Source organism: Stegastes partitus, unplaced genomic scaffold (genome assembly GCF_000690725.1).
Source record: "Stegastes partitus isolate 25-593 unplaced genomic scaffold, Stegastes_partitus-1.0.2 Scaffold571, whole genome shotgun sequence".
Taxonomy (NCBI): Eukaryota; Metazoa; Chordata; class Actinopteri; family Pomacentridae; genus Stegastes; species Stegastes partitus.
This window is the reverse complement of record NW_007578302.1, coordinates 251,265-267,281: the sequence shown is the minus strand read 5'-3', so window position 1 is coordinate 267,281 and position 16,017 is coordinate 251,265. Positions and strand designations below refer to the sequence as shown.

Genomic DNA, 16,017 nt, shown 5'->3' with positions numbered 1-16,017 from the left:
AATTGGACAGATTATTAGGATTCTGCAGCATCCACCACCTAAACAATTAAGGTACCACATTTCATGAATGAAAAAAGCAAAACCAACAGTCGACAGCATTGCTGGAGGCACTGTGCGGATGTGCTTAGAGTTAAATATTGATATTAGCGTGATAAAATTCTCACATTTTTGACACAAACGCGCTGCTATTTAGCATGATAGCATGATCCCATCTGCTAATTAGCGCTGACCACAAAGTAAAGCTGACACTGACGCAAAGTCGTTCGTTTTGTTGGTAATTGGTCAAAAATCAAAGTGTGGGATCAGTTGAAATTTTGGCCTGAGGCCGGCGTTAAATGAAAAAGTCAGGAGATCACCAGAATGAACAGAATTTATCCTGAGCGGGGCTTGGATGTGTACAGCAAATAACCTGGCAGTTCATCTGATAACGGAGACACTGAACCATGGATGTGAACCTCATGGTCGCAGAATTATCTAATTTGTCACCAAAGACATGAGATCTCGTCATCTGGGAACCATGTCTGTACCGTATTTTATCAAATGGATGTTGAAATGTTATATGTTATTATATATTTCACAGAATAAGTAAAGACTCAGACCTGCTGGTGGCCCCTGATAAGAAATCAGTGAAAAGTCCTTCGGTTTAAAAAAATAAATTCAGTGCAGACAAATATCAAATCTATCGTAGTTATTTGTGTCATGTATCGATATGACAGTTGGCTTCTCAGCTATTAATCCATCTGCCATTTTTTAAGATGTAGTTTTTAAGACACTAGAACCAAATGTTTGGTTTTGTTTCCTCATAAATAAACAATTGAATCACTAAGAGCACTCAGAGAGTTCCCTCCCCGCCGAGGCAAACGCCCTATCCTGCAATTTTAATGAAAGGTGGCCAGATCTGGATTTAATTGGTTATTCCTGTGCCCATCCTCCACTCCTCCACCCACCAGGTTTCATGAAATATGACTACATGGCTTTTGCATATCTCGTATCTCGCTGCCAGACAGACAGATGGACAGACAGGCAAACAAACGGCACTGATCACATACCTCCGCCTCAGCTCTCGCCTTGGCGGGAGAATAAACAAAGGAGCTCATGGAGGCCACATGGAAAAACACATTGCTGTTCCCTCTCAAACACTGAGTGTCTGTAATTGAAAACCAATGAAGAGTTTACTTTTGTTTGCACCGTTCAATATCCCTACCTGCTGCTGAGTTAATCACGTTATGGAGGGAAGAGAAAACTCCAGGTTGAGCTTCTCAGTGGGTCATTCTTGCTGTATATATATATGTGGGCCACAAGTCGAACATCTGAAGATGGCAGGACAGCTGTACATGAATGCACGAAGCATTTTCAAGGCCTCGTGCATGTATTTGTGCAGTGTCGGCACTTTTATTAAGTTCTGGACAAAAAGCACCACATTCCTGCAAAGCCAAACCAGCAGCATCTTCACAGGGAGTTGTTTACACCCTGCCATGTTGGCTGTGACTCAGTTTCCAGCAGAGCTTTCATGTTCACATTACTTAGGTTGCAGGAGCACGCTAGGTGATATCCTGGTGCGAAAGTTTGCACAGCTCAGAGATCTTCGGGGCATTTTCTCCACTACACATCGCTGAACTCCCTTCAGACCATTCATTCTCACTAATACTGGCTCCGCACACTCATCCCAAACCGTTCCAGGGGAGACATTAATCATACACATTTTGTGTCTCTGTTTCACATTTCCCAAACATAGTGGCCGAGCCATGGCATTGTGTGAATACAACAGGAGGGAGAGCATGATGAAGCAGAACAGCAATGTGATTTTATTCAATTTTACAGGCTGGAGCGGATAAGATATTCCAATCCCAACACAATTTTCTCTTTAGAATTAAATTAAATGGACATGTCAAGAGGATTAGTGTGGGGGGCTTTTTAACAGATTTTGCTACCACAGAGCACGACTATTATTAAGGGAATACTTGTCTTGTAGATTTTTGTACACAGAAAAACACACAGAAAATTTGACGATCGGGATTTCAGTTTCAAAAACCTCAATTCAAACTGAAAGCTATTTCACCTGGAGCTTTATTACAGCTTGCTCTGCCTGCTGGTCTCCTCATCCACAATGCAAATGTCAGCATGTGGTGATGAATGAGAGAAGCCTAATTGCTGACAGACTTTACTCAGTTTGTTCCCCTGAAGCCAATCAATTTTAAAGCACCGCCAGTACAGTAGCACTCCAAGTGTTAAGTTTACCAAAATCAGCCAGCCATAAAGCGAAAGCAGTGCCAGCATTTATACCATGATTAATGAATGTAGGGTCCTGATAAAAATCTGCCAAGTACCTGGCCTGGCATGGAACCTGACGATATCTTGCTCTTTAGTAATTAAAGTCAAATCCATCCATCCATTATCTATACGCCGCTTAATCCTCGCTGGGGGCTGGAGCTGACTCAGGATTAAGGTAGGGGACACCTGGACAGGTAACCAGTCTATCACAGGGCTACACTTAGAGACAGACAACCAAGCACACTCACATTCACACCTACGGGCAATTTACAATCACTAATTAACCTCAGCATGTGTCTGGACTGTGGGAGGAAGCTGGAGAACCTGGAGAGAACCCACGCTGCACGGGGAGAACATGGAGATCCCGGGTGTCCTCACCGGGATGCGAACCAGCGACCTTCTCACCGCTGAGCCACCTTGCAGCCCATTAAAGTCAAATAAGTCAGTTAATCTTTTGTACAATCTAAAGACTGACGCGTCGTCTCACCAACGATTTATTTTGTCCTCCACAGGTGCAGAAACTCTACTTATCCTCTGGACCTCCCTCAAGTGAGCATTGTGTTCATTTTTGTGAATGAAGCCTTGTCCGTCATCCAGCGGTCCATCCGCTCTGCCATCAACAGGACGCCCTCCCACCTTCTCAAAGAGATCATCCTGGTGGACGACAACAGCAATAACAGTAAGCAGCACGACTTTGTGACACAAACTCTCCCACGTTGTAGACTTTAACTACCACGAGGAAGCTCAGCAGGCACCTCAAGCTCTAGGTTTTTACCACGTTGAATCAAAATGTCTGAGTTTTTTGTAATGCTTTGCAGGGTGATGTCGTCCTCACCTAAAATCAGAAACACCAAAGTAGGAGGTGAGGTAGTAATGGATAAATCAGTGTGTTAATCTATTTCTTCATGAGCTGCCGTCAGATAATAAGCTCATTACACACAGTTACCTAACCCAGAGCAGCTACTAAAACCAATCAGATCAACAGTATGTGGTGCTGAGTTGCAGGTTGTATTTAAGTACGTGTCGTGTTTCCTCACTTCAAGCTTGCAGCTCTTTCCTTCGCTTTATTGGTTTCAGGAAGATAAGCAAACAAAAGCCAGTCAACATTATACAAGATAGCTTCACATTTGCCAGAGTTGGTTCTCATTTTGAGGGCTTTTTTTTAAATGTAATGTCAGAAGTGAAAACAAAATAGTCTGCAGCACTTGTCTTCATTCTAGTTTATGTTTTGCATATATATCTGTACATGTAAGAACCCTGGAGTCCACAGAGGATGAAATGATGTGGCAGCAACAAATATATTTCATATCTCCCTAAATAAATTACGTCAAACTCAACAAAGGCATCAGAGCAACACACACACACATTTGTGAAGCCACTAAAGGACTCGCCGAAGTACGACTGTTCTCTTCGGGATCCAACGGAGACGAACTGTCCAGTCGACTCGGGAGCAGAGCTGCTGAGGCTCCCAGCCGGCCTCACCCAGCTGTGGGACTTCATATCCTGAAGATGCAGAAGAAGCTTTTATTTGATACAAATGCACTGCAGCATCATGAAAGTTTAGAGTTAGAGTGCAGGACCAGCCATGATAAGGCACCCTGGTACGTATACCGGTCGTCTCACGGGCCTAAGAGTGGCAGCTTGGGGCTCGAACCCTCGAGCTTCTGATCAGAAACCCACAGCCTCAAACGTTGAGCAACTACTGCTGAACCACATTTCAAAATGGGCTTCATCTGGACACATGTAGTTCCTCACCTCCATCACTGCTGGTTGGTTCACCCACCACAGTATCTTGGATAGAACGAGCTGTGACTGATGATGTTTAGTCCACGAGAACACCAGACGAGAACCCGAATTGGGAAAGACCTCTACAGTGTACATATCAGTGTTTACATGTGTGGAGAAGTCCGTATCTGTGATACGTACTGCTCCACCGATGGCCTCCAGACTCCTTTAATGCTAATTAGGGTCTGTGTTCACTGGATTTAACTGATAGATGAATAACACTAATTAGCTGCAAAGCCGGGAAATTTGCCCCGAGGCAGATAACAATCCAGCAAGGTGATGAAGTGTTTGTACATATCTTGTCTGCATTTGCAAACCTAATTCCTACATCTGCATGCATTGGGCGTCGCGTAAACAGCGTCAGGTCGAAAAGACATTTTATGTATGCTGACAATGTGTAACTGCTGAGCTGCGTTCGCTCGCTGCTCTTGTCTCTGAGATGACAGATGTGTGAGATCACTGCTAGGTGGCTTCAGCCTGCCGCGCACAGCTGCAAGAAATAGACTTGAAGTCACCTGTGAACGGTGGACCCGGCAATTTACAGCGTAGGAATTAACTGCATAACGGAGGCAGAAAGCAGGCTATAAAAAGGTAATGATAATGTGCCAAGGTCATTTATAGGCGCTACACTTTTAAACAGGCTGTGCTGCTTTTAACAAGGACCGACTCAGCCATTAGGGACAATCAACATGGGAAATACTGGCATTGGGAAGAATATGCTTACCAAAGTCAATAATGCAAAGCATGTAGCGTGGCCTGTAGCCTGCTGGAACAGAATATAGATCACCGCCGTGTATCTTCCAAACTTATCTCAACGCGCTGGAGTAAGAATGATCGCTCTCCCTCCGGCTATTTTTGACCAGAGAATAACATTTCCAAAGTTATCAATTAAAAAAAAGAAGAAGAAAAAAAAAGTAAAAATGGTACCCAAAAGTTTGCTGCTTCTGGCGCCGGAGGATTACCACATCACCGCCAATAAACATTCATATTTCATCACATAATTGAGAGCTGGGGAGCAGTTGCCTTTAGCTCCTTCAGAGACCCAAGTCACGCATTGACATTTTGCTGATGGCATTTCACCCTGTTTGCTCGAGCACTCTGTCACAGTGCGTCTGATAGGCCTGGTGTTATCATTATCGCCATGACTGTGAATCTTATCTGTGCTAAATGTCGTTAGCCTGTTGACCCGTGATGCTGCTGAGATTGTTGAAGGGGTCATCATCCACCGCTAACCTCCCGGTCATTCACGGCTTTACATTAGTCATCCGCCACTGTCACAGCCAACCTCCGAGAGGCATTAGCATGCAGGAGAATGTGTAGCCATCAAGGGAGAGAAGGGCAAATTGACCTAGCTGATTCCTCCTTAATTGGATAATGTCCCAAGCTGTGGCCCGAGAAAGGCTTGTCTGTGTAAGAGCAGGGTTTTGAGAGGGGCTCACTTATTATTAGGCTGTTCGAGGATTCCGTCCTTTACCTGAAGTGATAATTTGTTAGGGGAGAGGATTTTCTAACTTTGAGGAAAGCACAGGCAGCAGAAAAAAAATGAAATATTGTTTAGAGAAGTCAGTGGTTTCTGGAGGAGTCTGTGTCTGCAGGATCGCCAGTTGTCAGGAACTTTCTGAGTCAGCCGCCCTCCCTGATGTGGAGCCTTTCAAGTGTCCATGGACCAGAGAGCACGGCGACTTAATCCTTTATTTACAGAATCTAGAATCAATTTGTCTGAAAAAAAAAAAACGATGAGAATGTCCATCTCATCGCCAGAGTGACTTTTTATTTTCTTGTTTTTGTAAAATGAAGATATTCATTTCACTATAGCGCCAAGAAAAACAGCAAATGTCCTCATCTGAGACGAGTTTTTGGCATTTTTATGTGACAGTTTGATGCTGGCCAGAACCTGTGGCTCGCTTCTGCTCTCTTCCAAGCATTGTGCATCCCCGTTAGTGGACCGACTTCATGTGGATTCATCCGGCACCTCAGGTGTGCCGAGAAGCTCCAGCAGCCATTTGAAACCAGTTGGATGTCCAGTAAGCAGTTGCTGCAGGTTTAGCCAATGAAAGCTGGAGGGCACACAAAAGCTGGGATGATATCAGCAAAAAAAACCCAGCAGAGCCGAGTTTACAGTTCTGTTCTGCCAAATGCGATGTACAAGCGGGCCACGTTTATGCTGGAACTTCTTGTGTTCACAGTGTTTTTAACAAATTGCCAGGTGGACCCAGGGTTTGATTGTGGAGGAAGAGCGAGACTCAGTTGAATATTTTAAACACAGATTTTCACCACCGCAGAGTTGTGTAGTGAGAAATTGCCAAGTGGCGCAGTGCAAACTACACAGCGACTGTGAGACCTGTATCCATGCCGATTCGCCATCTGCTGTGCAAACAGCAACGCCTGCGTGGTGATAAATGGTGTTTAGTTTGAACATGCATGAGGAGGACGTATAATATTCGAGGCACAGACAGACGTACAACCAGATATCCTTGAAGGGTTGTGCGCAGAATATTATACATATGACATTGCCGTGATTAATTCTCTGTGCAGTCAAAGAAAAAAAAAAAAAAAGAACATTAGCGTTTTTAAACCGTGTTGGGTTTAGAACATTTTAAAAATAGAATAATGTGCTTCTGTGGATGCAGGAAGTTACACACAGTTCCCTGCAGTGTTGTTCTGACTGAAGAATCGGACGGAGGTGAGCTAAATGGCGTGTTCTCCATTTTGCCGCTCGCCATTAGCTTCGCTCTTTATCTTCCGAGAAAAGCCACGGACGCTCTTTGTTGCGTTTAGAATATGTTACCGGATTTACCGCATGGCTGCACCGCGGTGTTAGAAACCTGTTTACTTGTTGTTTCCAGCCCGACTCCATCCAGAAGCCCATTGCCTTCCAGCAGCGCTTCAGCAGGATATCAGTCCTGAAAGATTGATGAGCGTTGGCCATCAGCCATTTCTGGTGTAATGAACTGTGCTTTATTATGATTTGTTATGAGGCACAACACTGCATCATTCTTATTTTCAAATCCGCACGTACATCAGGATGTCTTAATTATTGATGGATTCAAAATTATTACAGCTGCTCTTATGAGTGGCTGCAGTGGTTTTCCTTTAGCCAGAGTTAAGAGTCTAAAGTCAAAGAACGATGGAGTTAATCATTCTGCTGGATTTCGTAAAGCTGCAGATTGGGATAGAAGCTGACCGCTGCTGCTCTTCTGGCTGAGACGCTGAACATACATGTAGAGTGCTGCTGAGTTTCATGTTGCATATTCAATGCTGTGTGAAAGTTATTCTGCTCCAGGCTTGTTTATTGGCTGGTAGGAGGACGGCAGCAGTTCTCAGTGTCTCAAAGATCAGCTTCCATAGGAATAAGAAAAAAAACACTCTGCATCTTTGACTCTTTATAAATCGCTTGTTTATTTATATTTCTTATTTCCCCAGCCGACTGCTGAGGTCAAAGAAAAGTTTAGACGAGTTGAAGTAATCAAACGATTTCAAAGTTGGTGTTAAAGTCCCTCCATCCTGCCCCACAGTCCAGCCCTTTGTGATACCTGCTGATGTTTTATTTCTGATTAACATTTCCTTCTCCTCGATAGATCTGTTGCACCTGTTCGGGTGGGACGACTTCTTATTATTCTTACCTCTTCATGTCGGCTTCACGGCGACCCCCGTAGCACCCCTCAAGGTCATCCTGAGCAGAGGTCTAATCAACAGGAGTAACTGAAGGCGCCCTGGCGGCTGTGCAGCTTTAATTGAAAGCATAACTTAGCCTTGTATTTGGTATTAAGAGTAATAATAGCTGCCAGTCATGCAGTATCATATTGACTCATTATCATCGCTTTAATTGCTGCTTTGTGCTTTCTTTTCTCATTTTGCAGCACAAGTCCTTAGAAAGTTATTTTTCCTGTTCTCTCTTTGATCAGTTTGAGTTATATTCTGTGTCTATAGATGAATGTGTGACATGCAAGATGTCTCCTTGTGGAAATACTACTTATATTCTACATATGGGTGAAGATAAGTACAGCTTCTCTGACCTCTGAAGGGGATGGAAGATGAGATGTTGGTACTTATTTCTGCTTTTTTTCCTCTATTGAAATTTAATATTGTAGAAGCTGGTGAGACTTGAGTACCAGCAGTAACCATCAAGTCAAGCAGTTAGGAGAAAAAAAAATATTTAAGCGCTTCCAGTTCAGATAATTAAATAAAAACATCATCTTTACATTTCAAGAAAACATGCTGCTTTGACTATATGTGTAGAGTCTCACGTCCGCTGCTTTCAGACGTTTTATCATCAGGCTGCTTCTCTGACGCAACTTTGTTGGTTTAGACAAACTTTTTTCTTTTTTTTTTGGACTTCATAAAATTTCTCATGCTGCCTCCAGAAAAGCCAGGCACAGCGTGATTTCACAGCGGCCACTTTTCTGTCTGCTTGCAGCTGCTTCCCATTCTCTTTAAACACAAAAGGTACCACTGGTTTAAAGTGAAGTAATGAGAACACAGCCTAAGGTGATTTATATACAGGATGATGAAACACGGTGCTGATAAAAAAAAAAGAAGTTGTATTTTCTCCAGCTTTATTTGGTTGATAGTGTAAAGTCGAGATTTAATTGTGGTTTTGCTCGCTGGCTTGTGCTGACATTTGACAGCAGACTCTGAAACTCGGCCGGTTTTTTTTTTGTTTTTTTTAGAGAAACTGTTCTCAGCCGAAGCCTTTTTCACTTGTCTTGACATTTTCTAGTTGAAACACAATAGGAGCCTCTAATACACTACCGCTGTATTTTTGAGAAAATTAGCTGAAATGCTGCTTCCAACCTGTTTTTTTTTTGTCACATAAGTAGCGCTGGCTCTTGTGCTGCAGTGTGTGATTCATCATACAGTATATAACTCAGGTAATAATGGAGGTAAACTTTGAAGCCAAACATCAAACCGCACGGACTTCCACCGTCTCCTCCCCTCGTGTTTTGAAAAGCATTGCAGGCAGAGTCCTCAATATTGCAATAGCCTGTTATGACTGGTAAGCCCCATGGAGGTCTGCAGAGCTGGCTCAAGCTGCTGCCTATTTGGTCCAGTGATCAAAGCAGCGAAGCATGAGTGCTTTTGGCCTCTGACCAATGAAATACTGCCCACTGGAAGAGGACACGACGACGTCTTTGTGGGTGGAAGTTTGCTCACAAGCACCTCTCGCTTCGCTCGCGTATCTCAAACGGGATCTTCAGAAAGTCCTCAGGTGTTGAAATTCATGTGTGTCTGTGTGTTTCCTAGACGAGCTGAAGGAGAAGCTGCAGGATTTTGTGTCCGAGACTAACAGCCAGCGTCCGGGCTTCATTAAGATGGTGCGGCACGCCAAGCAGGAGGGATTGATCCGGTCCAGAGTGAGTGGGTGGAGAGCGGCCACTGCCCCAGTTGTTGCCCTGTTTGATGCCCACGTTGAGTTCAATGTCGGCTGGTGAGTCACTCGCACCGCGTGAGATCAGCTCAGCTCAGCTCAAGAGCGCTGGCTCTCGAGTCGTATCACTCTGTGTGGGTTCACAGAAGATAATTTCATTTATAAACAAAAGCCTGCAGGTTTGCTCTTTTTCCACCGCCTGTGTTCTGCCTCGGAGAAACACACCACCTACACTCAGCACACAAAGTACAGGGCAACATATTAATTAGAGACTTTTAGGGATGTTTAGGTGGATCGTGTCACCTTCGGACCGGGCCGAGCTGTTGACTGTTTCTAACCTGTTTGCAGTCTTTAGCTGAACAAAGCTAACAGTCTCCTGACTACATGTGTGCATGCTTGACACAACATAAGTGGGAACGCCTCTGTGCAAAGTCATTCACATGTCAGAATGATTTCAGATTGCATCACCTCTCATTAGTTTACTTCCTATGAACAATCAAACACATATACCTCAAAATGACTGTACTGAAAATACAGGCCCCAAAGTATAAACCTGACATTGATCACTAAAACAACACTGATTTCCAATAACAGGGTTCTAAAATGACCCGTGAACACCAGAACCGTCTCAGTTTTGGCCCTCTGGGCTGTTTCTATCTGCCTGTCTGCATCATGGCTCTGCGTGGGGGGAAGAAAAAAAAGTCAAAAGAATTGGTTGTGCAATCTCACAAAGATTAAAAATCACTCAAATTAGCAGTTGCAGCAGTAATCAGAGGCATAGAATGAGCCATTGATTGTAGTTCTGTCACAGTGTAAACTGAAAAACAGATTGGAAAGTGCTTCGGACTTGGCACGAAGGGTTATTATCGGAAATTGATGAATCTGTGACAGCTCAGACAACGTAGCCTCTGAAGACAGCATCCAAGAAAAAAAAAAAACTCTTGCTGCTTCAGGACTAAACTAGTAGATGAATCTAATGAATACTGGCATCACATTCTGGTCCGTTCTGTTTGGGATGAAGCTGAGCCGGACGGCCACAGTGAATGCATGTCCCCAACAGTGAAGCACAGAGATGAGAGTGTGATGATGTGAGTGCAGAAGGTGTTTGGGAGACGGCATTTATTCATGAACGTCTGTGGATAAACCACCAGATGACTTGCAGAAGCTTGGCAGAGGAGAACCGTTCCAGGATGATAATGATCCGAGCACACTGCCAACATCACAAGAGTTTCTAAAGAATAAAAAAAAAAAGTGAAAGCTATGACCTGGCCAAGTGTGCCACCTGACTGGAATCCAACAGAACACCTTTGGGGTATTTTAAAGAGAAAGCCGGAGAAACACAGCCCCTCCAGCAAAGAGTAGCTGGAAAAGAAAAATCTCTACAGAACGGCAGAACATCTCTCCAGACGTTTGTCGTCCTCTGTGCTGAAAAATAAGAAATGAAAGATTTGATTGTCAGTAATGGAAGAGTTTCTACTGCGGAGCCTGTATTTTCAATATGTCTAAACTGAGAGTTTTCAGCGTTACATAAGAGTGAATACTCTGCTGCTGCTCAGCTTAGGAGTGATGCTGCTCTGAGTCCTCTGACATTAAAGTGATGAGACACGGGGATCACTTGTGTTGTATAGTGTAGTCTACATTAAAGTAGTCTTAATTTCCTTTAAGAAAACAAACCAGTATATTCCCCAAAATGTACAGCTGCTGCTTTAAATCTTTGTCACATTCTTTTAAATTACTTAGCTGCAAAAAAAGCGCTGTTGTGACTCTACTGTCCTGAAAGGTGTCCCGGCCAACCTCGGTAGACAAATGGCTGCCGTGTGAGGGTCATCAGCTAATGCGATTCACCTGAGCCTTCCAGACTATTAAAACGTGCCCGTGTGTTCTCTCTGGGTGCTTTTTATTATGCTAACTTATGCTTCCTCGCATCCTCCTGTGACCCAGAAATCGTTCCCCCCTCCTTCCAACATCCTGCAGAATCTTCCAATTACTTAAATGCACCTCGAGGAGACGAGGAGACAAGGAGCTCAGAGCGAGGAAGCACATGTGTGTCCTACGCAGAAGTCTTTTATCAAGTGCCGGTTTTAATTTGGCAGGTGATAAACCTGTGCAGGTAACTGGCGTCGCTTAAGACGGACGCTGTGGATCGAAAGATTTCTCATTTGGCAGCTTTGGCTTCTCCGTGGTCACGTCTCTTCCTCGCAGCTTTCTCTCTCTCTCACGTCTTGCTGGCAGGAGTTAAGATGCGAGCGAGACAAGCGAGGAGACATGTTAGCATAATGAAAAGCACCCTCAATCTCTCACCTTTGTTTACACCTTCAACACCTCCGCAGCACACCTGACGCACATCCGCCGGCTGCTGATACCGATCCAGTCCCGTTTCACGTCAGACTTACTTATAAGAAGTAGTTTCAAGCAAATCTCTTGCATGGACTCGCTCCTTGTTGGAGGATGAGGAATGTAAATCCTTCTCGCCAATATATTCCACCGTAATTGGGAAGATGTGCACATTAAATAACCTTGTGCAGCGATTTTCACTTCATTGCATGTAAAAGGAAGTAGAAATAATTTACTTTTACATAATTCCTTTATAAAAAAAACACAATTATGATGTCCATCAAGCTATCAGATGAGCAGTGATGCTTTGTCAGACTAATAAATTGAACTGAAATTGTTTTTTAAAAGTGCCCTCACATGACAAGCGTGATCACAAAGCCTGTCAAACCGAATGCTCTCAGTCAAATTACCGTCTCTCTGCGTATTCACAGGGCTGAACCCATTCTGGAGAGAATTAAAGAAGACAGAACCCGCATCATCTCCCCGTCATTTGATAACATCAAGTATGACACGTTTGAGATCGAGGAGTATCCGCTGTCTGCCCAGGGCTTCGACTGGGAGCTGTGGTGTCGCTACCTCAACCCGCCCAAGTCGTGGTGGCACAAGGGCAACAAGAGCGCGCCGATCCAGTGAGTGAACAGCACAGTGCCTTGATTGTCTGAGTCAAATATTATAATAGGATTAAGAAATTAAGTACCCAAATGTCAGCGCTGCTGAAATGGCAACTCATGCAGCGTTCATGAACTAATTATATGTTGTGCAAGGTCGTGTACGTTTCCTTGTCCTTGCTGTCACTATAGTAACTGTGCCACACTAACATTACCTGTTCAGAGGACTGCAGCTGACAAACATCTTCATCATCTTAAATTCCCCAGGAGCCCGGCCCTGATTGGCTGCTTTGTGGTGGACCGGCTGTACTTTGAGGAGATTGGTCTGCTGGATGAAGGGATGGAGGTGTACGGGGGCGAGAATGTGGAGCTGGGCATCAGGGTGAGTAATGATGTTACTCATGTGGCCATGGGCCATTGTTCATCCAGGTAATGCGTGGAAAATTAACTTTGATAATGACACGTAATGGTTGTTAGGAGCAAGGTCGCGGAGGGCGCTGCTCGACTCTTTTTACCCAAAATACTGAACTCATCACAGCGAAGTGTAATTTGGCTTTGAGCATTGTGATCTGTACATTTCAAAACGGTGCATTAAGGACGTGGCACTCAGCCACAGAATCCCTCTGAAGAGAAGTATATTTCTGACAAATCTGTCTCACCTCCAGGTCTAGGTTGTGATGATGAGGAGCTTTTGTTCGTGCCATGTGTGTGTTTTTCTCAGCAAAGTGTTGCATCAAAGTGTCGCTGGTTTTCAAGGAGTTGCAGATGTTCCGTTTTCTCCCAAGTACCTCAAGGACCTCTCGTCTATCGTTTGGCTTAAAATTTGAAGCTCAACGTGATAACGAAAGCGAGCGGCAAAATAATCTAACAACCACATAAAAATAGTCCAATCCTAGAAGTAGTCGAACCGACATCTGCTCTCTTTTATGGGGTTTGTCAACAATAAGAAAAACAGAGAATATCCTCGACCTGATCCTTCAGAACACCTTCAAACAGGCTGGATTTCATGCCAGTGCTCAGATAATTTGACAGAAACACAGCAGAGGAAATGATCCATTAGCGAGTGTACACAGAGCACGCTGTGACATGCTTTCTCTCTTGTGCGGTTCCAGACAGAACAAATGATCACTGCTAATTATTCCTGAAGTCTGAGTGATCACCTTCATCCCCTCGTGATCTCGCTGCCGCACACGTGAGATTTGTACGACTCAAAGTCATTGTTGCTGTTCGCGATGATGTGTGACAAGAACGCCGACGTCGTTGCGAGCAGAGAGCCGTCGTCTCGCGTTCTTCTCACGGTGCCGTAATTAATTTGAACGCCGCCGTCGTCGTCGGCTCAGACTGGGAGAAACGCAAGGTGTGCGTTGGATTCAGCAGCACCACAAAGCAGATGGGCCGCAGAAAGAATCACACTCCTAAGGAATGGCTAATGACGGCACACATGTTCTGTAGCAGGACCATTAATGCAGCTATCGGCTTGTTCAATAACAGCGAGAAGCAGGGGAGCACTCATCCTCAGCTGCACTTTCACTAGATTGCATTGTGAGAAGGAAATGGAGACAAGTTTATGACAGCAGGCCGAACATAGAAACATCCATCCTCGCTAATGACACAGATGCAATCATCAGAAAAGAAGCGAGATTAGCCCCGCAAGTCAATTTCCTCCAGAAATTACATGCTTTTAGAATTCCTGGGCCTGATAATAGCCCCGCTGACTGATTTATAGCCGGACACATTGATGATTTTATCACATTTATTATAAACCATCATCTCGGTTCACTGCTTTGTATCTTTGCTTTGCCCTATCATGTTGTTTACTTCCTCGCTTATGCTGGACTGAAGGAACTCGCCTTTGCCTGGAGGTGAATGTACTTTGTAGTTGTGCAGAGCTTTTTTTTTTTCTTTTTTTGAAACGCGGGGTGACACAGTGAGCTGAGAGCTACAAGACTGCAGGACCTTGGCTTGGCCCCAGATTAGCAGTCCCATAGAGTTCCAGCCGGGCCTGCCTGCCTGCCTGCCTGTCTGTCTGTCTGTCTGTAGCGTATTGGTCATGCCTCCAGACCACCTGCCAGCGCGCAGACTGGCTGCTGACAGATCCTCAGAGACACACTCAAATCAGGCCAACAGCTACAGGCTTTTGGGGCTTGAAAGGGCTGTCCTCTGCAGTGTGAGGGGGAAATAAACCGCTGCTCTCTCTTCACATTCACTGTGGATGCAAAATATTTCTATCAGGATGTGTTGTTTCCATAAGAAGCCATCTTATGTGCATCTGCATTATAGATATTTTGGGGAAGTATCACGAGGAGATTTTGCTTGAACGCATGCATGTTAAAAAATGTTAAAAGCCACTGAAACAGATCTAAAAATCTTAATTTTCAGTAGAAATGAACACAGTGTTTTTTAACAGACAGCTGGACGTCGGTTCTGTTCTGCTATCAGCTCGGACAAAAACCAACAAGGCTTCGCTCGCAGTGATTAATTTCACTTTAATGCATTTCCATTAAATCCTCGCATTTGCACGCCGACTGCCAACAAAAGACCGACTGACCGGCGACTGTTTCTATGGAGGGCGTCAGATTTTTGTAATATGCCTGATTAATGCATTAAAAAATAACAGTGACTTATAAGTTATGGTAGGTTTGGGTTTAATTACGAACCCTCCGGCCCGTGGAGGTAAAAGGTTAACTGCTTTTATTTATTTTAAATCAAAGATGTAGTAACTGATTTCAGAACTAGCGATGTGAGACTGAGAGAGCTCACATTTACGTCCGTGAACTGTAATCACCGAGCGCCTTCACTGGCGGTGAGTGCATTCGGTTTGATTATGCTGTTGAGCTAATGAGCTTTATTGCCCTTTTTTTTTACTAACTATCCTGATTACTTATCCTAAAGAGACCTTGTGAATGCAGGGAAGTTATTATGAAGCCATCTGCGGCGTCTTCCAGTAACAGATAATCCTGGAGTGTGATTACTTATCTCCTTTAAAGCACAGCGCGGTGTTAGATCCACAGATTCTGGCTCGTCACAGCTGTCCGTCTGAGCGTCAGGTAACAATGTGTTGTTGTTGTTTTTTAAACTCAAGATGAATGTGCTGCAAATGGGAGTTATAGTTTTTTGCGAGGCGATCCTTCAAGCCAGACTGTGCAGCAGGAACACGCGGCAAATTGCAACGGGACCCTGAAACTGAATTGTAATACAAATGATTTCCCAAAACACCTGTGAATACTGGGTATTGCGCCAGTGAAGCCAGCCTGGGACGATGTATCACAAGGAGACCAAAGCAGACATCATCACTCTCAACCAGTGCCAGCAAGGTTGTGTTGAGAAATGAGGATCATTGAGGGCTATGAAAAACAATTATGCAGCAGGCTTTGTGCGCAGAATTTATGGAAGTGGCAATAAAACACCATAACTGTCATGGTAATGATTTACACAGTAGATTTCAGCCAAATATTCAGCGAGCAATTTGTATTCAATATAAGCAAAGTGTAATCTGTATGAGCATTTTAAACAGCAATGTGAACAGCACAGATAGGACACAGAATAAATCAAACTCAGAGAAATGCAAAACCAAGGCCGGGCCCTCACAGCCATGTGTTGTTCTGCTGTAATATTTAAAATGACAGTTATCATTGATCAGACCTTGTCAGC

At 44.1% G+C, this 16,017-nt stretch overlaps 1 protein-coding gene across 1 annotated transcript in view; it reads left to right on the top strand.

Moving 5' to 3' along the window:
- Positions 1–16,017, top strand: part of galnt18b (UDP-N-acetyl-alpha-D-galactosamine:polypeptide N-acetylgalactosaminyltransferase 18b) — an 88,700-nt gene that overhangs the window by 39,652 nt on the left and 33,031 nt on the right. The window contains exons 3-6 of the mRNA XM_008288703.1: positions 2,784–2,950; positions 9,301–9,484; positions 12,190–12,387; positions 12,634–12,748. Coding sequence (XP_008286925.1) covers positions 2,784–2,950; positions 9,301–9,484; positions 12,190–12,387; positions 12,634–12,748 — 664 coding nt within the window. The remainder of the gene's footprint in view (positions 1–2,783; positions 2,951–9,300; positions 9,485–12,189; positions 12,388–12,633; positions 12,749–16,017) is intronic.